A 24,249-nucleotide genomic window follows, 5' to 3' on the forward strand; every position below is an offset into this window, starting at 1 on the left:
TGCAAGGCAGAGAATGGAAAAGCGCAGTCATCTGTCTTCCCAGTCACCTCGTTAGCTTTATTGCTGTATTCTGCATGAATTTTAAGTACTTTCTCACAGAGCAGCAACAATGCTTTGTAATCAACAGGTTTTGCTCAGGGATTATCAGAACACAGCCAGCTTTAATGTCAGCTGTTTATTAGAGGCAGTCTCCAGCTGTACAGATGGTAGCTTTTTAACATCTACAGTCCAAAGCCTGTCCCAAAACACAAAAAGGATGAGGAATAACACCACAGGTGATGAGCATTGCATTACTTGCAGTGCTTACATACAGAGTAAACTTGATATTTAAGTAGTTCATTAAAGATAGCTGGAAAGGAATTAAATCTGGCATAGGTTTAAGTCCCAGGAGGTCCTTGCTCAAGCTGTCAAAATCTTGTACCTGCTGCGCTGCCTCCAGGAAGCAGCACTCCTCTCTCTGCAGCCCTCCAGTAGCTCAGCCAAGCTGGTTCAGCAGGCTGCAGCTACCCGGCGGGAGCCAGCTCGTGCAGGTAGTGGTGTGGAAGAGACTGTTGGTGTAGCCCACGCTGTGTTTGAAGTTACCAAGAAGATTAAACAGGACAGCTTCCAGCTTGCTCCGACAAGGACAACGTACGCTTGCCAAGCAGGTCCTGTATCAGAATGCTCTGGAGTGCTTCGCAGTGCTGCAGCACCTCCCAGAAGCCATCCCTTCAGTAATTTCACCTCTCACGGAAGCCTCCTGGCGTCAAGGCAGCGGTTGCTCCTAGTTTTCCCAGGAGGAAGGCAAAAGGGACAGCTAGTCACGGTCACTATCGCTGTCACTGTCACTATCGCTGCTGTCGCTGTCTGACTTGATACTCTCCAATGTCTTCCTGCAGATGTGAAACAGTCAGTAATCAGTCACCTGACTGTGGCTTTTGCTTGAAAAGAGAGAGCCAAAACACAGAGGAAACCCCCTCCAAAGAGAACATTATGGGCTCTCTGATGCCTATTACCCTCAAAGGACAGGTCCACCCAGCATTTGGTGGAAGTACACCCACCTCCTTTTGGAAAAGCAGGCTACCTGAGTTGCCCAGAAAGTGGTGGGCTAACTGTTAAGGGTGCTGGACTTCGATTTCTTCATTCCCTTGGACCAGACCAGTGGCTCCAAACTGTGGTCCCCCTCAAGGCTAAGCCCATTGTCTGAGCTTGACTGCATCAGCTCAGAAACGAACCACAGTGGCTGGCCAGAAGATTGACCATGAACCTCAGAAAACCTGTGAACCACGCGCAGGGCCGTCCTGTACCACCTCCCTGCTTTTACTAGCCTGCAGTCAGTGTCTTTTAGGTGGCCAGACCCAGCTAGGAAAAGATTCTGGGAAAGAAAGGTGATAGCCGATCTGAGCAGTGGATAAGGCTAACCCCATCACGGAAAGTTACCTTCCCCCCCTAGGTGGGATGGATACAGCATGGAATCAAAACCTGAGGGGCCGTTTTGGGGGTGTGAATTGACCAGAGTCAACACAACGGCACATCATTCTGAAGCCAGTTCTCTGCCACCTTGGTGGAGAAGCCCTTCCGCAGGAACTACCCCTCCAACACCCTACTATACCTTCAGCAGTAACGTGAAGTGCTCCAACTTACTTCTGCTTTTCAGAGAGAACAAATTCCTTCTCCGTTCTGCTTTTAAGCCTTTGAGATGAAGGAAGACCAAGGGATGCTGCCAGCTTTACCAGTTTAATTGCCTCATCTGGGCAATTGGTTTGTTTAGCACAGTTCAAGAACTCATCCATCACCTGGTCACTGCAAAAGCAAAGGCAAAGAGTGACTGTTCGTGGGGCCCCAGGTGAGGTGGCCATTAACTTACAGCAGGTGCTTTAGAGAAGGAGAGGAGGTGACAGATTTTCAGATCACTCAACCAGCCCAATTCTGCTCCTGCCAGAAATTCCACGTCAGCCTTCACCCCATACCAACATGGTGTGCTTGGGAACTCCTGTCCTAGCAGAAAGCAATACTTCTCTTTGCACAAAAACAGCGGGCAGCAGCTCACCGCTGAAGATAAGAACCCCACCTTAGCAGTAGCCTAAATAACTTTCCCCTCTTTACAGTCCCCGCATCAGGCCCTTACCCTGTTTTACGTGGCTGGCAGAGGTAAAGGAACAGTGTAACAGCACTTTAAATCAAAGGCAGGCGTCTCACTGCCAGAGGCTGCTGTGCTGTCTGTGGGCACTGGGAGCCACTCTGCTCTGCCAGCTCTATTTCATGTCCAAGTGCTGGCTCTGCTCCTTCGTTACCTGCGACAGCTGCTGGAGACACCTCTCTTGCCTTTAGGCAGGGAAACAAGTAAGTGTTTGCAGCTGGTGCCACAGGGAGCTTGGCAGAGAAGGGAAGGCAGGGGACAGTTCAGCCAGAAAAGCCTCTGATCCATTTGGTAACAGCAGGGAAACCACTTCATTTCTCTTTATGTTCATGACCCACGGCAGCCACAAACCAACAGCTACACCAACATTTCAGAAGGAGAATTCTTATCCTTTCCCTATTCCCCAAATTAAGATGGGCTTTTAATGCAGCCTGGCAGTGTCAAGGCTCCCTTGGGCCACACTAGCGGCAGTCTGCAGAAAAGGGCAAGCACAGAGTGCTACTAACAGCGGCCTTTGGTACCACACACCCTCATGGTGTTCACTTACACGAGCTCCAAGCATTTAATTTTATTTTAAAAATGCCCAAACAAAATACCTTACTATTCCCTGAAAGTTGTTTTCTACCTAGAATTTTCCCCCTAAAATCCTGAGAAAAGCTAACTGTTGTAGCCTGACAGGGTACCACTTAAGATTTAGGATTTGACTTGATAAACTTGTCTTCAGAAATGCAGACACCTCAGTAGCATCTAAGCTTGGTTAATAGCATATTAGAATTTTTCTGAGCAGATGGGAAATGACATGTTCTTAAGAGTCCTGCTTAGACTGATCTCTAATGCCAAGTTCATCAGTGGCACTGTTCTCCATGTCCCAGAGCTACGTTCAATGACATCTCAAGGATCAACCACTTACTTAACCCCCCCCTTTGCATCTTCAACGTTTTTTGAGACAGAAAGGTCTTGGAACTTACCAGTTGGATAAACAAACACCTGTGCTCGCAGGGACAGAGGCACATTCACACACACATTCATGCTTCGGAAGTAACAATATAATATGGACCACTATTGTCAGTTATAAGTTGGACTAGATAACCTTTGAAGGTCCCTTCCAACCCAAACTATTCTATGATTCTACAACAGAAATGCAACATCTCAGCCAAAGGGGAGGCTCAGTACCTAAAGTCAGAACCTAAAAGTACTCACGTGGGAATCCTATTGATTTGCTGGAAATGCTCCATCATGTTCCTGTTCAGAAGAAAACAAAGCAATAATTTAAAAAAAAAAAAACCAAACAACAACCACATCACAAAACACAGTAACAGACAGATATTAAATCTCTTGGATAAGCCCCCAACGAAACACAGGCAAGCTCAATTTCATGAAACGATCTTCCCCACAGATCTGAAACAGATCCCATGCCATATTCTTACAGATGCAATGTGTACCAGCTAACTTCATTGATTAGTTTAACACAAAATATCTTAACCAGTGCAGAAAAAAAAAAAGTGTAGCTGGAGGCAAGTTTACTTTAAAATATTACATATTTTTAGAAGGGTACTTGCCACTTTTTTTTTTAAAATGAATCAGTGCAAAGAGAACATCTGTATTTAACAGAAAATAGCTCAGAACCTTAAATTGGAAGCTAGATATTTTAACCAGTATTTCAAGTTGACAGCATGTAGGACAGTAAATTCTAGCTAGTGGAGAGTTCTAAAAATATTCTCTTCAGAGTTTTAATTAGGGTTAATTCTAATTAAGAGTTTAATTAAACCCTAATTAATCTCATTAGCAGTTTGAATTCCAGAGAGTTCTAAAAATTAGAAAATGGGAAGCTGTAGGAAATCAGCAGTGCTTAGTGAAGTGATAATCAAACCTACCTTGCCATAAGCGGCTGCACAATGCTCTAAGCCAGTTCCTACATTAACTCCTAAACCATTTTTAAGATAGACAACTGTAACTTGTTGCCAAGAATGAAAAATAAAATTAAGAAAAAAACCCATCACATTCCCAGCAGGATTTATCCCCTCCCTTTGCCTGCACTAGCATTCCAAAGCAATCGGTCATTAGCTTTTCATTTTTGTGATTAAGCCTTGAGTTACAGTGACAGCAAGCCAAGAGCTCATGACGGCCACACACGTACCAAGCGTCCTGGGTTCTCCCAGCCCTGGAAAACAACAGAGCGACATGGCCCAGCGCACTGGCTGTCCATTCTACCGGGGTCTGCTCCCTCCCGGTTTGCTCATGGACAGCTTTGATGTCTTCAGCACACTTGGCAAATGCCAGCTGAATCTGTGAAAAGATTGTGCTATTAATCCCCAAACCTCTAGAATTAACATAACCTTTTCAGAGCAATTCCTCCTACAGATCCTACAGGTCTGCCCCATATATGATTTAAATTTGTGAATTAACAGTGGTTACTCCTGGCAGAAAAATCTCATTTCTGTCAGGACAATTGTCCCCACTAGGCAAGCTCCAAGACGGCTTTGCAGGGACAGCTGTACAGAGACCTCTGCAGTACGCATAAGCCTTTAACCCTCCTCAGCTTGAGAAGCCAGTGACTGCAATGACACCTTTGGCAAAAATCCCTGAATTCTGCTATGTGCTTCCCCAGAGATGTGGCTGGCTGGACTGGATTACTCTTCCAAACTCTGATAAGGAAGTGATTCTCTTCTGTGTTAATCTGAGGTTTCTCTATAGGCTGAAGACAATCCAAAGGGCTTAGCAGGCCTGGATAAGGTCACATAGATCTGGAAATCTGTAGTGGCATATTCACTGGAATTGGACCTCTAAGACCGGCCAGGGACAATAATACAGCACTTAATACAGTCTGTATGCTGCAAACACTGTATGCCGAACACGTATGTTCATATGCATATGTGAAATGGGGAGACAACTCCACTCTTTTTCACTGAGCTTCTGTACTGGTTTTGGCTAGGACAGAGTTTATTTTCTTCATAGTAGCTAGTATGCTGCTATGTTCTGGATTTGTGATGAAAAGTGTGTTGGTAACACAGGGATGTTTTTGTTACTGCTGAGCAGTGCTTGCACAGTCAAGGCCTTTTCTGCTCCTCACGCCACCCCACCAGCGAGGAGCTGGGGGGGCACAAGGAGTTGGGAGGGGACACAGCCGGGACAGCTGACCCCAACTGGCCAAAGGGATATTCCAGACCATGGGATGTCATGCTCAGCATATAAAGCTGGGGGAAGCAGGAGGAAGGGGGGATGTTTGGAGTGATGGCATTTGTCTTCCCAAGTCACTGCTACTTAGCGTGATGGAGCCCTGCTTTCCTGGAGATGGCTGAACACCTGCCTGCCATGGGAAGTGGGGAATGAATTCCTGGTTTTGCTTTGCTTGCGTACGCAGCTTTTGCTTTACCTATTAAACTGTCTTTATCTCAGCCCACAAGTTTTTGCACTTTCACCATTCTGATTCTTTCCACCATCCCACTGGGGAGGAGTGAGCGAGCAGCTGTGTGGTTAGCTGTTTACCGGGGTTAAACCACAACAGCTTCCTTACCTCATCAGGGTGCTGCTCCCTGCTCATTAAAGACAAGAGCTCTTCCAACAGGTCTTGTCTCCTATTAAACCCCAGCTGTTTCATATCTGTTTAGAGAAAGGCAGTAGTTAGTAGGTTTGACCGGTACCCCCTGCTCCCAGCTCCTGGTAATAAGGTTACCATAACCAACACCATTTTGTAAGACAAACAGCCATTCTCTATGACCAAGTGGATCATGTATTAGTTCCCTTTCCTCTCATTATAAGGCCCTGAAGGTCCTGTGCACCGAGTAGATGAACCAAACAGATTTCTTCTTCTCCTCCCTGCCGACCTCAAGTCGGCGCCAGGCTGACCACTCCACTCAAGAGCCTTCAAGGTCCCAGGCACCCGGCCAGCCCGGTGTGGATGATGACCCCGTCACAGAACAGGAAGGGTATCAGCACACAGAGCAGTGTCTATAAAATCAAGCAGTTGCAGATCCTAAGTGGGAACTTGGACCCGAACTGCTGCTGGACAGAGAGACCCTTGCCCCACCAGTGGCCAGGGACACCTCCACTGTCGGCTACCTCCTCCGAGAGTTAAGTGGTGACTCGTGTTCTTTTATATGTTTTTCAAGGCTAGGTTATGATTTTTATGTTGTTACAGCAAGACAAGTATTAAGATTTGACAGGATCTGCAGAGGGTCCAGGTGATTAGAAACCAAAAGCTAAGCGGTGCTATAAAATTCTGTACTACGCTACTTAAAAAACTGTACTACACTGATTCTGCTTATAGAAATCCTGTGCGATTCTGATTATAAATTCTATGCTAAGCTAATCATAAAATCCCGTTAAGAAAATAAAGCTTTAATTGTAACTACAAATTAGTGCTGTCATCATTCTGCCAAGGATCCCTAAAAGAACCTGTCTGTCCCCTCAGTGCTGGGTGACAGTAGGATATTTTCTGTGTGCTAAAGCCTGTATCTGCATTCTTGTCTCCTCTTCTTAAGGGCCAAATAATTTAAATGAATTAAACCTGGGCTGGTGGTTAAGGTAGTACTCTCTGGTAAGCACTCAGTTTTCCAAGACACTTGACATTTAACTATGACACAGCCATGATCTCTCAGATAGTCTGTGCTATCAGTTCTGCCTTTCTCTAATACAACAGCCCCCTCACTGCATGAAGGAATAACGTCCCTCATGCCAAAGCATCTTATCATGGCTATTTTGAGTGCTGGGAAGTTTCCCAGCTACCTCCCACTTCGTGTTGCTCCTGACTCCTATCAAACAAACTGCCTATGTAGCCATGTGGCTATCACTAACCTTCCCAGACTGAAGGGATCACTTCCAAGTGGTTGGCTGCATCCAGTGCTTGAAGGAGGTCCAATATATTTTTAGGAGTTGGATAGAAGAGCTGATGAAGGAAGAGAATCATTTCAGTAAACTGTAGCTGTTCCGTTTCTCCATACTGAAGCTTTGAAGCTTGCTTACCCTAACACACACTTACCGAAGGGGACATTTCTTTGTACCATTTCAACACAACATCAATTTGTTCCATCATACACAACAATGAAAAGAATTTTGACCTAGAGGAAGGGAAAAATGTTCTAATTCAGTAACGATTAGATCAACCAAACCATACAGAAGCACCAGCAAATGATGGTGTTCTGATCAGATTTCTATTGCAGATCAGGGAAGTTTCACGGTATGATTGCAATACTCCATATGATTAAAAAAGCAGTAGCACTTTTTATAAGAGAACTTAATGCTGACACTAGGTAACTGGCAGAATTAAGTAGAAGTTAGACCACTGCATTTTAAAATCTTGAAAAAGTGCAATCTCTCTGTCCAATGCCACGAATGAAGTATCTGAATCTGTCTCAAATGCAACCTCTGATTAAGAACCACTTTAAGAAGTGAATGAAATTAACCTTGTTACTTGTGCAAGTTCGCAATCCAAGCCTGGGACCTTCATCCAATGCACTGACTAGGAAAAACGTCCCTACACCAAGAAATTAATTTCCATTAATTTCCCTTGATTTATTTACAGGCTAAGGTAAAATCACATGAATCATCCCACCCCTGAAACTGCATCTTACTTTGATGATAATTATTTTTCATGAATTTACTGGAGCATCTCTAGTTCCAATGCCTAAATAGGCTCTTCTTTAAATCAGTATGCTACAAGTACGTAATTACGTAGTGACTGCAGCACTTAATGACATTGGTAAAGATGTTTCAGATGCCATCATTACAGTATCAAATGGTGGAACTACACGGGAGTTTCCTGCCTCAATACATGTGCTGCACTGCAACCTCTCTCTACAACACCATGCAGAGAGGTAGGTCTGACCTGTACGCTGTTTTGTTGTTACCTCCTAAGCTGCCATCCTAAGTGGGCAACATGATTGTAGAAAATACAGCTGGGTGGTATAGTTGTTGGAGGGGTATTAAGCTAAAATGATGCTCCAAGACACTTTATTTCAGTTCAGGCAAGGCCACAAACTGAAAATAAATCCTAAGCTATCACTGTTTTAAATTAAGAGGAACCTAATTCCCAAACTGCACATACAATAACCAGCTGGTGTTCCACAAAGCATCCTTCTGCACAATGTTCGAATCCTAGTTTGTATTCAAATTGACAACAATACACAAGGCACTGAATCTAAGCTGCACTTCACTCACCAATAGGCATTTAACCTATCCATGTCGACGAATTTCCAGTTGTCTCCCTTCTCCATTGCCTTATTTAACTGATAGGCAAGCTTGATATCCTTAAGATCACAGCACTGCAATAAACGAATTAGATTTTAAAGCTACCAAATGTATTACTTAATACATCCCTCTCAGACTCACAGAGGTATGAAGAGTAATGAGCTGACAGCAAACATTTTTAACAAGATGCAATTCAGTGCAGCAGCTGCCCAGGCATTTTTTATTTAGTTGAGACAAACGTCCAACTCTCCCAGTGGGTGAAAGCTTTAACCTAAACGGACACCTTCTGGTGTGGAGACCATCTGACCGCTGCAGTGTCAGTAGAAGGAGGAGGCAGGGCACAGAAGACAGAGACTTATGCAGCCATCTTTAGCAAGAGATGCATGTATCGCAGGCATGCAAGTTACCAATTTAGGAGGTATCAAGCAAAGAACTGCAGAATTATGGAGGAAAGTTACAGGAGGTGATGAACACAGGTGAAAAAGGGGAAGATATTGAGAGCTAAACCTTGTATGACAGGCTGGAAAACTCACAGGCAATTCTGAAACAGCTGGAGGGCTCAAAAGGGTTCTGATTGCAGGGAAGAGGTACTTACCGCTTGCATAGCAGTGGCAAAAAAGTTGGCTGAAAGGGAGAAAATGGAGCCTGTTAGCTTCAAACTTTCAAGGAGACATAGAGCAGCTCATTAACCCAGCCACTCAGAGGACAGATGAGACATATTCGATTAGAAAGCTGAATTTGTAGCTCAGTTTGACAACGTAGCAGGGACCTTCACTTTATATGTAGAGACTTTGGTGTGTTATGAGTTTTGCTAGCCAATGTTCCAGAGGCAACTATACTGCCGTGCTTTTGGAGACAGATTTAAGCAGATGATCTGTTTGACTTTAGGCAGTTTTACAAAAGCTACATCCTCTTGTTTGATGCAAGACAGCATTATATATCTAACAAGCAGGCTACAAAAAAAGGCAGCCACATCACTTCACCTTCTCTATTAACTCTAGTGGAAGAGAAAACATGCAACAGAGACAGGTGTTCAGACAGGTTACCCACCTCTTTAGCACACCCCAGAGCTGCCCAAGAACATACAACTGCCCTCTGAAAATGTCTCCTTCCTGTTTTGTGAGGCTTTGACTCTGGCTTCTGTAACTGACATTTCAAAGTGACATGGAGACTGATGCTGCCTGAGGGAGGCAAAAAAGCCAGAGCGGGACAAAGGATATAAACTATCCTGCTCAGCAGCTCATTTCATTTGTGCGGTGTGAATTTTGGACAGGTGTTTTTGGTTTTTTGAAGGAAACGTAAGGGCACCGGATGCTATCAGAGACTGAAACAATAGCTAGTTGTGGGTAGCAAAATGGTGGGAAGAACTGTAAGGCAATTTACTTAAAACCACTATGTACAGTACGTGCCCCTTTCCCTTGCAAGACTTAATAAATTAACTAAATACTTTTAAGTCAGAAAAAACATTTTTATGTTAGTTAGGTGTTTAGTATACACTTCAGCTACAGCCTACATAATCCTCTGGGCCAAGGAAAGGCCTTGCAGGGAACACAGAGGTTTCTGAAGGTAAGAGTCGGTTCACATACAACAACACACTAAGGAAAAAGAAGGCTCAGTTTTGTTCAAAGTGTCAATCTGAATTCTGCGAAAGCAACTACCAAAAGAGCATAAGGATCCCACATTGAAGAAGAGCAGAAAACATCTACATACGCACCTTGCTTAGACAAGGTGGCTTTGATCTAGTCTTATGTGAGTAATCCCTCTCTCTCTAACCACTGTGTAGAAAAGCTCATTCAACTCCCATGATTCAGGCAAGGCCTTTATCTGTGTGCCCATCATCACTGCCTTTGCCAACAGTGGTATTTCTGTAAAGAGTGTGAAGGAGCAGAGCAGGTATAGTCATTGTCTACACTTCTGGCAGCAGCTTAGAGCCAGAGCAAGAAACAGTATAAAACATAGCAGGGCAGAAGCAAAAATAGGTGTACAACATTCTGACGATGTCCAGGCTTCTTTCCAAGGACAAAAAAAAAAAAAAAAATGCTGGTAGGATGTAAAGGGAACTAGGCCTTAAGCCTCATTGTTTCTAAGACTATTTGTATCAGACATATAACTAATGATTAGAGATTGCTTTAGATGTGATTAATAGAATGCAGGTGCTTACAGAACAATATGCATAAGCTGCCTATTTGTCCCATGTGTACCCCTCAACATGGCTGGCTTAAAATCCAGTCAAGCTGAATCAACAGAAGAAGGATCATACATCTTAGACCTAAGACATAGGAGTAAGTGATTAACTTTAGAGCAAGATAAATTAATAGAATAACCTGAGTGATTTTCAGAAATTCAAAGGTAATCTTTGATGTGTAAGAAGATAAGTGACTGTGGTGACCGGAGACTTTCTGCCTACGACCACTAACTTCAGAAGAAACCGGGACACAAGAATTGATGAGAGATGATGATGAATGATAATGACATGGGAACCGAGATCAAATGAAAAATTACAAAGACTTTGGACTGGGATAATAGGTGGTAAAAAGGCATATAAGACTGAGAAATTTTTGGAAGGTTGTCATTCACTGTGGTGGTGGCCCAACTCTGAGTTGTTAACAAAGCAAACCTAGAGAAACCCATGACTGAAAATTCTTTAAGTTAGGATAACCTAATACGCTACTCCAACATAATAATCTCATAATCTATCTTTGTCCTTTAAATGGCCAAAAAACAAATCAACTCCTTACTGTTTCCTGAAGCATGCACTGTGATAGCTTCTTCATCCTATCATATACAGGACTGTCAGCTGCTAAAGAGTGGCTTCCAACACTTACTGACACCATGTTGTACACAGCACAGCTACAGACCCCTCTTTGTCACACTCGTCTTCAGACTGAAGCTGCATCTACTTCTGTATGTACAGAAAGGCTATGAATGTCCTAGGGCAAAGCTGTGTACATACAGATGGCAAAAACAGCCAGTGAGACGTGGGATGTTCAGAATCTACCCCTTCTACAGACCCAAGCTTCTGTTTTGCATGAAGATTTATTTCATGCAATTTTCTGAAAAGGATTAGGAAGAGCTAGAATAGGAACTCACACCACACTAAAACAAAAACCTGGTCTTCACCAGACGTGTATCATTTCATGAACCTGCTAGCAGATGTTCCTCCTTAAACTAGTCTTGTAAATAGCCTTGTGTTTTTTATTGTATGGGGCTCAAACGCTCATTCATATGGGTTACACTCCTACTTCCACACAGAAGCCAGTGCACCAATGCACAGCACAACTTCCTGGCACTGGAATTTGTTCTTCTTTGTGTCCAAAAAGTATCAGAAGGGACTGATACAAGCAAGCTGCACACATTCTTCCTAGCTGGGTAGAACTACCTGAAATTCACAGGTACCTTTTCACCCAAGCTTAATCAATGCAGATTGTCAGACATATTGAAGTCCATACCATCATCAGGGTCCTGGGGAGTGAAACTCCTCTTTTGGATGTCATCTAGCACCTCAGAGATGATGCCTGATGGGCAAAGATCAACTGCAGGACAAAAAGACAAGCAACATCACATCTCAGTTGTGCTAAGCACTACATTAGTGAAGAGCATCAGCCTGCAAATATAATATGGAAATGGAAACAAGCAACATGATTTCAAACAAGTGTCATGATTCTCCTATCTGTGCCCCTACTTGTGGTGTTCCACACCAGCTGCAATTTTATTTGCCCTAAAATTTGCCCTACTATTGCCAGATTTCCACAGCCCAACAGGGCAGATTCAGAAAGATAAAAGTACTTTCTAGCAAGTAATCCAACAAGCCCGGAAGTTTGTCTGTTACAAGGCTGCACTGGGAAAAGCAAAGCATTCAGTAAGCAAAAATATATTTTTAAAAAGGTAAAAAACAAGAAAAAAAACAAGAACCAAACCCAGAAAGACTGAGAGCAGTTCCTCTACATGTTAAAACACAAGGACTGCAGTTATGACTACTGTGTCTATTGCCTTCCCATGCCCACAGATTTTTGGCTATAGGATCTCCAACAGTTGGGCTCCTGCCTTCTAACACAGCCATATTTCAAGACAGCTCCAATGCACAGAACGGTTGCAGAAAACCAGAATCCTTGTGCAATTTCTTCCCTGTGAGTGGCACAGTCTATGAAATCACACGTGTTGTAGTCAGATCCAGCCTCCACAGAGACTGAGTAGCATTTGCTCTTTAGCTTTATCAACTTGTGGCCACAAACGGAAAGGAAATGGGCTTTCTTTACAGTTCTGCCCATTCTCAAAACACAAGGACTCTTCCCTCCCTGTAAGAGGTTACGATCCTCTGTAGCTTCTTCTTCACCCAAGTAGAATCAGATGGCACAGGTAACATGAGGGTTGCACACATAAGAAGTTGTCTTTTAATCCATAGATCAACTGCCTTCACCCATCACATCTGGAAAGCATTTAAAGCAGGTGTTAAACAGGACACATTCATGGACAAGTTGATATTGCACGTACCGCCTCTATAAAAGATAAAGAGAAGATGATCATACGTTGCAAGGCTAGGCTCTGAAAAGCAAAAACACTGAAGTTATTTCAACATTCTCAGCTGAGCTTTACGCCTCAGCTCTAATTCACAGTCTCCAGCCCTTCCAGTCAGACAGCATGCATAAATTTACTCTATCATTTCTCTCCCCGTCCACCCTAATGCTGGACCAGACTTCACGTACAACTGGGAGAGATGATATCTGAGGGTGGACCACCAGCTGAAGCACCATATTGCTATGGGGCAAGCAGCCAAGCTTCCCTGCTCTAAATTAAAAGCAAAAATATTTCATAACTAGTTTTCCATTCTGCTCACGAACCTATCTTTACTGTATCAGCAAGCATGTCACTAGCACCAAGCACACTCTACAAGACATCAAATTAGCTATGCCAGCATTCCCTGTTCTTGCAATGTTTACTTGACATCAAAAAGCATCATCTAGATCAAAACCTTTTTTTCCTGTAGACATGTAGATATATAGACCTGAACTGGCTTGGGTGGCTTATGAAGTAAATCTCCTTGATCTATGGGAAGCTAACAGACTCAGCTGACTTCTGCAAATATATATTCATATTATTCACTATTTCTACAGCAGTGCTACAATAAGGACCCTGTTGAGAAAGAGCCTATGGGCCAGGACATACTCCCCCACTGCACACACAAACCTGTCCTTGAGTAGCTAGAGGTTAACTACAGGTAAAAATCTAATGATAAACATGCTCCTAACCTAAAAGACTACAGCATCAGAATGCATCATTATTTGACCTAAGGGGCTAAGTGCACCCACTATATTGTAATTAGTAATCAACACTGACAAAGACTGAAAATGATGATTCCATTTGAAATCCACAGGCACTAGCTTGCTGAGTGGCCATGGCTTAGTACTTATACATTTTTATTTCTCAGTTCTCTTGCAAAAGGAAACAAATAGTGAAGTCAAGAACACAGTGAAAAATGTTTTTTTCCACAAGCCCTGGACTTCTTCCATGCAACTAGGAATCACTGTGTTGTTTGCTGCTGAACTTTGAAGTTAACTATTCTGGAGGTGGCACTGGAATATAATAACCGTTCTGGTTCTCTTACCTATATCAAGTGCTTCCATTTCCTTTATTACCAATAAAGACATACTTCTGCCTACACCACCACATCTTCTCAGAGTCTTCAGTACAGCATTAAAAGTTAGCAGATTTGGTTGCACTTCCTGCTGAGCCATGTGATTCAGAAAGACCTTAAAACAAAATCCCCAAATCCTTAGTGCTTCACACGTTATGGATCACAGCTCAGCTTTCAGGCAGGTATACGCGCATTTCCTCAATCTAATCCTTGTCACCCCCTTCAAATGAACAACTCTACCTCAACTGATCATTTATTAAGGGAGTACCATCTAATTTTTAATTCATTTGACCAAAAAACAAGACTACAAAATTACATCAGATTAGATCTTGGAGAATTGTGTCTAGAACATCAAGGAAATTTTTAAATTTATATGCTATTTTTCCTTACTGATGTTATCTCATTAAAACTGGAGCCTCTAATGTTAGCCCTCAAAATTCCATTTCCATCACACCACCATGAATTACAATTCAAAGAGTTTTTATCTCAAATTGTTTGTTTGTTTTATCTCCCAACATAATTTCCCAATTTCTTTCTGTCCAGGCAGTTCTTGGAATAGGTACATTCTCAAAAGGCAAACCATTCTGCAAGGGCAAGGTGGGATTTTGTACATTTTCCACTCCTCAATAGTTAGCCTGTATGTTTAAACTAGTGTACTTCCTTTGCAGCAGATATTAGTACCTTCGTACAAAGCTCTAGTTTTTAGTCTTCTAACAACTGCAAAACTCTAATGATAAAGCAGACCCAGCCTCTACACTCTTACCGCTTCCCCACCTCTTTTGCTCTACCTCCTTACCTTGGCTAATTCCCATCTTTCTACGAACCTCTCCTTTAGATATGGGACTGCTGTAATCAGTGCATTGAAGGTGTGCACATCAGCTGGAAAATGTAAGATAAGTCATTTTAACTGACAATTATATTCTACAGAAAACAGTTTCTTCTAACATGGCTCAGTTTTTGGCAAAGTCTCATGCAAACCTGTTTCCAGTGAGCTGGCCACATGCCAGCAGCACTGAAATAAACAGTTTGCATTCAGCTCCCATGATCTAGCTGAGGTCCGTACCCCTGCGCCAATCATCATTGCCATGAAACAAATATTCATATACCAAACAATGGTTTTCTGTTGCTTAGAAGACCACAATGCAAAAACCAGGAGACACTTACCCTTGTGTCTTTCATTCAGCAAGTCTATGTACATGTCATAAGCTTTAGCAGAAGCCCCATGCTGCAAAAACAAAAAAAAACCCCAAAAATAAACAATCTCTATGACTGTGTGAGATTTCACAAGCTGAAAAAAGTCCTCCCAGCACTGAAGGATAACTTTACCTTCACCATCCCACGGATCATTGTGCAATAGGAGTGTGCATTCCTCTCTGGCATTATCTTAAATATCCTTTCAGCATTGTTGTTCTCCCTAGAATCAACAAACAAGCTGAAAGTTAAAGAACTTAATAAAAGGTAACTTTAGGAAAAGGATTCAATGTGCAGAACAAAATAATGGGCTCTACTCCCAAGGGCTGACATTCAAATATATTACTTGTGATATTTTGTGCTATTCTACAATCACTTACTAGATTTCTATCAACACTTTAAAAGACTAGCAAACACAGATGTATTTAACAAGTAACACTTGCGAGTATGGGCTGCTAAAAAGTCTTGAAGGCTGTTTAATAATAACAATGCATGTGCACAACCCACTGAATACGGGAATATTGGCAACATTTTCTATACCTCCATCTAGAGCCTGATGACTGTGAACCTCTTTGGAACTGTCTCTTTGGAGCCTTCTGCTCTGAAGCCTTCACCTGGTGAGATTTTTGCAGAAGTAAGTTTCCCAGAGTTCAAAGTTATGATTAAACATCAAACGACGTGATCTGGTTAACAACAGCAGCAATTTATATGCTAACAAAGGTATTTTTTAACGCGTTACATTAAAATAATTTCTATTATGATGTTCAGGAAGCAGTAACTAGATTAAGAATACTGTTTATGTTATTAAACATACTAACAAGGTAAATTATATGTATTTGTGGAGTTGGTGGGAATCATTAGACTATAGCAAATACTCTGTAAAACCCTTTCTCCCTCAAAAGTCTTCCCAGGGACAGGTATTGTGCAACGTATCTACTACTGTACCCTGTGACCTGATACTCTGAGGTCACACAAGGAGCCCTCAACTTCATTGAAATCTAGTTAATACAGTTCAGACTGGAAGAAAATTAACAAGCTGATCTACACTAGAGGTACTAGAGGTCTTCTTTGCAGGCAACTATAAAAACAAGGCTGTCAGTGGGAACAGTTATTTAAACGCAGTTCAGCAGAACTAAGCCAAGACAGGGTTCCAGCTACTAAGTTCAGCTTTATGGAAACTACTTTTGCTACTAGGTCAGACACAGGATTTTTTAACCGCTGTATCTCTTGGGAATGTTGACTGCATCTGACCACCTCACACCATCTCTCAGGCAGGTAGTCACAGCACAAAAATCTTGACATCACGTTGATACACTCCCACTACATATGAAAGAAAGAAATACAGATCAACAGGTTTTTCATACCCCTGGTTCTTCCAAATCCTCTTTTTCTTCTTCTTTTTCCAGAGTAGATTCTCCATCTCCATAGAAGCATAACAAATCTAAAAGGCTGTTTGTGGTCTCCAGAGATACAGGGGTACCTATAGAAAATGAGGATGTACAACAGTCACAGAGAAAGTAAAGAACACACCATTCTACAGCCATATCAGAAAACTTTCAAACACCCAGTTATGCCACTATGTTCTCTTTCAACATAAAGGCGTTCTCTAGCAAGTCTGTAAAACCTGGGTGTCACACTAATACTTCCACAAACCCACTCATAGCAGGAGACAATTTTAACACTGAACTAGAGTATCTGTTTTTCTACTGAAGCCACTGAAAGGGTAGAGTTTTCCTAACCAAGTGGGAGAGGGAAGTGGCAGCTGGCAGCCAAAACCGTGAAGCAGCACAAGCCCAACACAATATCCAAAATGCCTAGTGCTTTTCATAACTACTCCTACGATACACCCTGCTGTGAAGACCACTTTATGTGTATCCCCTTCCATGAAACAGATTTGAACCCTACACAAGAAAAGAGCTACTTGATGGAATCATCTCCTTTCCATCTTGTAGCAGATATGAGAAGGTCTCACCTTCCCAGTAAGTTTTCCTCCTTCAGAGGCTGTGGCAGTTACAGTTTTCTGTTGCCTCCTCCTCGTTCACCCATGACAGAGATAAGGTCCAAATTAAGAAAGAACTGAGAAAGACTCATTTATTGAGGGCAAGTCCACAGAAGGGGCACTCAGCTGGTATGCTATACTAGTCCAAGACACCAGCAAAGTGCTCAGCACAAATGTAGCTTACACCAACCAATATGCTATCACACGAAGGCCTTTGCAGGCAGAATGGTATCACCCAATCACACAGCATCTGCCCACAACAGGCCCTGCTCTACTGCATCACAGTTATTCTACTTTGGAAGAGAAGAAAAAAAACCTCAACACCTTATCATCTGCTTCTTCATCAGGAAACCATCTGTTCTCTTTATCACCAGTGTGACACGTCAGACAAGCAGTGGATAAGGAGGGCACAATGATTCTGGAGAACCACTTCACCAGACCAGAGTCAGTTGTGAAAGGTAGCAACGTAGTCATGAAACCGTCTCCATAGCCTGTACCAACTACTAAAATATTTTTGGCACAATTTAAGTAGAGCTCCACCACAGAATCTGGCAGGTGACCACATACCTGCTTGTACAAGCTGATCGAACAGGTCCACAGAATCTTTCACCCTTCTGAGGTGGATACGCTCTTTTAGAGCTTCCTCACTCACTCCTTCAATCTGAGGTGTAAGAGTCTCAGGCATCAAGCACTAAAAGCAAAGACTGCAAGTTAGACGCAAGCTCAAACCTCCTCTAAACCATCACGAAAACACTAACCAAATATCCTTACTCTTCATCCAGTACACTGCTTTGATAATCTCCAGAGCCTCCCAGTCTAAGAACAGCAGTCCTTTTGGTGATAAAGGACCACACAACCTGATCTCTCACTTTCATGCTAGTAAGTCAACATCTGAACAACATTTCTTTTTTTACTTTTATCTAAAGAACCTGATATGATATTGAATTCCTAAGGAAAAACGTTCACTTCAGAAACAAAATGGAAATACAATACTGCTTTCACAGCTGTCTGTGGAATAGTTAACAAAATTATCCTTTTATGTTAGTTTCGGACCAGTCTGACAGTTGATTTCATGACCTGACAAAGCACAAATACAATGAAAATGAAAAGCAAAAAGCTTACTGGTACGTTGGGCTCTGCAAAAGTCTTGTCAAAATATTGAGGAAATTGCTTAATAATGTATTTTGCAGTATTTCTCCCAGACTCCTTCGACAATGAAAACAGACGCTGCATAGGAATGAGAGAGAACAAGAACAATGCAATTAAAACGCTGAGAGTGAGGAAAAACATTTTCCATAACACTGAGCATTCCGATGAGATCAAATTAAATTCATGCTTCATTTTCAGCTCTTAGTAAAAACCCACACGGGAGACAACATTCTAGATAAACATTCTGATATTTATGCCAATATAAGAATGTCTATTCTTTAAATGAAACTGTTTTACTTCCTTGTTACTTAGTCAAGGGACAAAGTTCTGTCCCAGACATCTGAAATGCTGCACTACTACCTCAAGCTCAAAAGCACCTGTCTTTTTTTAGAGTTACAGCACTCAGACGTTTCTCTCCCTGACTGTCATTTCCAAGACTACCATCTGATTCCCATTCACCTCTTTTCCTCAGGTTCTAAAGTCAGACCCTCCTTTGCTGTTTCTTTTAAAACTCTTCACATTCAACAGCTGCCTTCAGCCTTCTCAACAGCTTCACCTCTGGTATGCAGAACTGAAGTTCTATCACAGCCGTATCACTGATCTGCCACGACATATGTCAGGTCCTAGTCTTTTCTCACTACACTCTAATTAACATCACACACAGCAGTTCCTTCTTGCCCTCATTTCCAGTTCTGTGTTCTCCTGCCTCAGCCTCATGCTCTTTAATCCTATGCAAAGATAACATCAGGGGAAGACTCCTTTCCTTCTTCCTTTCTGTTATCATCTCAATACTACTATTTCCATAAGCTTAAGTTACCAAATAGCTGCTCTGTGATAAACTAAAATTCCTGGAGCTTGGCCAGGACAGTAAACTGATAACATGTAGTCCATGTAGTAACACACACACACAAATGACCTTGTGTATTTTAAGTCATACATTTAATTCAAATTTAACTAAACTGTAAGCACAAAATCTCAACACTTGCAGTACCACATATTCACAGCCTATATCCAAGGTATGTTAACACAGTTTTAACAGGTTGAATGCCTCAGAATTACTGTTGGTTGTTATTTGATGGACTAAGAACATGGAGAAATGGAACAACTCAGCAGGTAAGCCACTAACTTGCAGGAATGTTAACAGAGCTGTGTCAGCTGGAAGGTCCCTACAAGGGCAGGAAGGAGAGAGAACTTTGTGTGTGCAGGGTGCATTTGTCCAGAGAAACGCTACAGTCATTATGCATTCAGAAATACACAGAAGAGAAAATTCTGACAGAAATCTGATACTTCATTTTCTTTTGTAATTGAAACTAGGCTCCAATTAGGTAAGGGCTTTCATAGCCTAGACGAAGGGAGGGAAGGGAGAAGCTATGAAGGATTTGAAAGGAAATACTTACAGAATTGGCTGCATTTCTTGGCATAAGGAAAGGGTCATCCTGGAACATATAATGAGCAGCAGTAGGATCCTGTAGAAAGCAGAACCCAGGATTGAAACATTTATAGTTACATACACAGGTATGCTGTAGGCATATCACACTGCCTCATGGAATTTAAGGCACAATGAACACTTCCATCATAACCACCACCTGATGTCCATTTTACAAGAGTTCCTCTTGTTCAAAAGGGTTTAGCCTGTTTGGAAACAGTTTAAAAAGCATTTCCATTATACACATACATGCAGGCTAACATAGTGACAACAAAAGTATCCTTACTATAACATGGCAAGCAATAAGTGCCCTGCAAAGCAAGTAGGACCCCAATCGTAACAGTCTCAGGGGAGCTGAGGGGACTTGCAGGATCAGATTCAATTTCCAGAACTCAAGACAGACAGGATTAAAGAATGGCATCACAGCATTTACAGCTGTTGCCTAGCAAGAGTAGACACTCATTGCTCTTTGCAAGACTTGCTTTCTGGACTGAGATTGGGAAAAGGCAGTCTGGATTGGGAAGATGAATTGGTAAAGGAACATGCTCCTGGTGTCAGCAAAAGCCTTATCAAAGTATTAGAGCTTTTGCTGATAGTTGCAGCTCTCTCTTAGCACTAGAATGAGGCTTTAGGAACACAGCAAAACATGTTAAGCAAAAGTGAAAACCCCGTAAAAAAAACAATGTAAAAGTCCCATCTTTCATTTATGGCCAAAGTAGAAATAAGAATCTCCAGAGTGCAAGGCTATTGCATGAGATGGACAACTTGACCTATTTCCACGATCACCAGAATTACTTACCCTGTTCACAGTAGAAGCCAATGTTTGAAGAACTGCCAGCTTATCCCTAAACATAAAGGAGTTTTGATTAATACTCGGTTGCAGACTTTGAATGTATGTGTTGCATTGTATGGAGAACAAGCACAGGATTTTTCTGGCCCGTAAGGATTTTCAGTTCTAGGAAATAAATGTTTTTTGCCGCACTTAGAAAATATCACTCTTTGCAAAGGGAGGGAAATTTAACTGCAAAAATGGTCTCAGTTCTGGAACAACCGCAGGAAAAAGAAAAGACTTTGAGGAAAACCAGAAAAGCATGTGTATTTCCTGCTACCAATCCTGCCTTATTATACATTATCGAAGAAAGAACATAGGGAAGGGACACAGGAAGAATTCCCTAGAATGCTCCTCTCAGAGCCCCCCCCCCCCCCCCCCGCCGAGGGATAGATACATGAGTTCCTCTCCAAGACAAGTCTTGGGAGGAAAAAAAAATACCGAAACAAAACCAGATTTCTCGGGACTCCTGTGGATCCTTAAGACTTTGGTTGTGTTTCAAGCAAACAAGGAAAGGCCAGTGAAAGTGTTTAGGTGAAGGTGGTCTTATTTTATGTTTACATACAGACAGCATTTGGCTATAAACTTAGTTTTTGCTGTCATGCAAATTCATCTTAAGTGCTTCCAACAAAATAGCTTTTGTTCAGCTGCATAATTTCTAAACAAGATTTATTCAGCCAGCTATCAATGGTCAAGTTTATTTTGCTGAAAGAAACACACCCACATGCAGACAGCCAAATGAACTTCATTTTACAGATTTCTCGCTAATGTGATGTTTTACAGAGAAACAGAACTATGCTTAAAAATGCAGTCCTTGTAACTGTTTTTAAAATAAAGGTCAGGAACGAATATTAAAGAATATTCCCAGAGCTCCCAGTCAGCAGGAAAGCCACTAGTGGCACATTAAATCCAGAAATACAGCAACCTGAATTTTCTTTTTCAACTTTGGTGGACAGACTACATTTAGCTGTCTAACAATGATTTTCTTCCAGGTCGAGAGATATTCCAGCAGTAAACACTCACCAGGTTTTCTTTCGGGGGAGCACAATTTCTTCTTGAGTAACTATGAAAAACAACATTAAAATGGTTATTAGAAACAAACAGATGCCCAAAGAAAATCTTGACCTCATGAAAATTCATGATTTAAGCTGATCCAGCTGAAAGTATTAAAGCAAAGATTTTAAAACCACAGTCTGATGTAGGCCACAATTTACTGGAATGGTAACAGACAAGGCTGCCAGGGAGCTTACGTGTCTTGTGTCAAGACAGGATCAGGGCCCTATGGTCAACAAACCTCAGAGAGACTGTACCCAATGTACCCTCAAAGAGATTACCCATCCAAGCTTCTTCAATCATCCTTATCCTGTATCTTCTCGCTTGAGCCCCAACGTTTACCAGTCCCTTGGTTTCCCACTCTTAGTCCCCCAGCCTCAAGTTTGCTGTCTGCACATTTGGCTTCTCCAGTTCAGCCTGCCTGAATACCGCAGCAGTGCCCTCTCAAGTTCCTGCTCTGATGGCCTGACACCAACTGTTCAGTTCCTTCCGCCCCACAGATGAATCTGCCCAGCTTTCCAGAGAGCAAAAAAAGAAAAGACAATACCAGAAGAAGAAGCTATGGGTCGTCAGTAAAGCATCTTAGCAAATTCATTCACAGAGGAGCACGTGGGACCTCCTGATTACAACCCCCAGAGCCAGGGTCTGCAGAGGCGCTTTCCCACTGCTTCTGTGTTGATGCTTCCATGAGCTGTTACTGACTGGCAGGAACTTGTTCCAATGTGCAGCACAGCTACGAGCATCCCAGTTTACTTTTCTCACAAAACTCATCACAGAAATATGGTAAGGAGTACAAAGAAGCACGAATGTGAAGGAAACTGTCACCATCAAGGTGGAAAGCTCCTTATTTTTATTTATAGTTTATTGCATTTCAAAGAGCAACTGGACAGCTCACGGAACTGGACAACTTAGTTCATGCTCTTGGAGCACAGAGCTGGTTGGTGGTGAGGGTAATCAAGTTAAGCCCAGAAATCTCTGCACAGTGAGGACGGGGGGAAAAGAAAATCCAAGAAGGGGAAAGAGGGCATTCATGTTGTCTTTATCTTCTGACACACTATGTTGTTTGGAGATTAAAGAAACATATGCAAGAAACTAGTAATTAAGACATCATACCTTCTGAATTGTCCACAGTCTTCCCAAGAGCTGTACTACTAGAAGAGCACCTATAAACCAGAGTTTTGAATTTATGGTAGTCACATCAATATAGCAAAAGCAGATTAATGAAAGTCTGTAATACAGGTCAGAATTAATTAAAACATTAGAGGCGAAAAGTAACTGGAAATGTTGCACTGTTACTAACTCCAAATTATTATCTTAAAACTTATATTTGATGTTTCTCTTAAAGTGCTAATTTCAAGAGACAAGAAGTTATACACAGAAAATCGTATTACATAAAATTTGTAATTCTTTATTTTTGGGGATATGATGGCTTTAAAGTAGTTTTCACAAATCACTGCAAAAATCAAAAAATCCAGAACACAAATCAGAAAAGACACTTTTGTGTTTTAGAGGCACGATATAGCTGAAAGCAGTACCTTTTTCTAAAATATTTTAGACCCGAGTAGTGTTTACACAAGCAGAAGACCTGAGCTGGGATGCAGGGAAATCAGCCCTGCTTAGTTCCAGAAGCCCAGTCTCTACAGAGCTGCAGACAGGACATTCACATAACCACAGCTGTAGAAGGCACATCCACATAAACTTGTTTCTGCTGTGTATCGCAAAGCAGCTGCTCTGTGCTCAGTTCAGAGTCACAGGACACTGCTCCAAGTCTTTCTTACAATTGTTCACATTTTATTGCTTTTAACACAAATCGAAGCTTACATTAAAATACTTTTTTTTCTCATGAAGCAATCAAACACCGAACTTTTACTGTAACCGTGGCATTCGCACGTGCTTCCGCACTGACCTTGACCCTGAGGGAGATGCTGTTCACATACATTCACATCCCCACGCTTTACAATGATATTGCATAGTTGTAGCTGTTCCTATATGCCACATAAATTTATTAGCTATGATTTTACCAACCCTGATGTGAGTTATATTTTGCCTATAAAGAATACCCAGAGGAGCGGGATCTTTTCACTTGAGGCATACCCTGAAGACAACCTCCCCCCTTCACCTACTTTCTCGTGAGATTCCGCTCTAGGAATCACTTAACAGCTCAAACTCACTCCCGGGGCCGCTCCGAGCCGCAAAGCCCACCAGAAATCGGGGAAAAACCCCAGGAAGAGCCGCTCCCCCTCCGCGGGCCACGCCATGCCGCCCCGGCCCTGCCCGCCTCAGCCGGCCCGCCACGGCCCCGAGACACCAGCGCGCATGCGCAGAACGGCCCCCTCTCCCGCGCAGCCCCTACTGCGCCTGCGCGGCCTCTCGCACCTCAAATCCCCGGACACCTCCCCGACCTCCCTTGATTCCTTCACGGCGCTACCGCCGCCGGGCCCTTCTCTTCCCTCTGCTGCGGGAACGGCAGAGCCTTACCGGTAGTTTTCTCGCCTCCCGCCCAGGAAGCAGCACCGCCTGCTCAGCGATACCACTTGCTGCCAGGAGCTGCCCCTCAGCCGCCGCGCCGCCATGCCGGCACCCGCGCACAGCCCTCCCGGAAGGAGGGCGGTACCACTCCCGCGGGGTGGGTGGGGGGGGCCGCCCCTCCGCGGCAGTGGTACCG

General features: G+C 42.7%; 1 protein-coding gene and 1 non-coding gene across 3 annotated transcripts; both read right to left on the bottom strand.

Annotated features, from left to right (window-relative positions):
- Positions 1-160: 160 nt before the first annotated feature.
- PTCD3 (pentatricopeptide repeat domain 3) lies at positions 161-24,197 on the bottom strand. Of its 2 annotated transcripts, none has more exons than XM_030007493.2 (24): positions 24,063-24,197; positions 22,698-22,747; positions 21,555-21,594; positions 20,502-20,547; positions 19,674-19,742; positions 18,250-18,354; positions 17,695-17,818; positions 16,493-16,608; positions 15,669-15,742; positions 15,264-15,351; positions 15,102-15,162; positions 14,734-14,816; positions 13,908-14,052; positions 12,797-12,847; positions 11,755-11,838; positions 8,901-8,929; positions 8,276-8,379; positions 7,098-7,176; positions 6,914-7,004; positions 5,634-5,719; positions 4,257-4,405; positions 3,320-3,361; positions 1,624-1,782; positions 161-872 (listed from the first exon to the last, which is right to left on the bottom strand). In XM_030007493.2, exons 1-24 carry the CDS (start codon positions 24,155-24,157, stop codon positions 797-799), a joined length of 2,046 nt encoding a protein of 681 aa, XP_029863353.1. In that variant the 5' UTR covers positions 24,158-24,197; the 3' UTR covers positions 161-796. The 2 variants fall into 2 exon arrangements, with proteins under 2 accessions (XP_029863353.1, XP_029863354.1); XM_030007494.2 differs by lacking the exon at positions 24,063-24,197 and adding an exon at positions 23,704-23,865.
- On the bottom strand, positions 14,883-15,024 carry LOC115347787. Its single transcript, XR_003925607.1, has one exon. It is a non-coding gene; the product is annotated as a small nucleolar RNA SNORD94 (small nucleolar RNA).
- Positions 24,198-24,249: the final 52 nt, after the last annotated feature.

Source organism: Aquila chrysaetos, chromosome 1 (genome assembly GCF_900496995.4).
Source record: "Aquila chrysaetos chrysaetos chromosome 1, bAquChr1.4, whole genome shotgun sequence".
NCBI classification, from domain to species: domain Eukaryota; kingdom Metazoa; phylum Chordata; class Aves; order Accipitriformes; family Accipitridae; genus Aquila; species Aquila chrysaetos.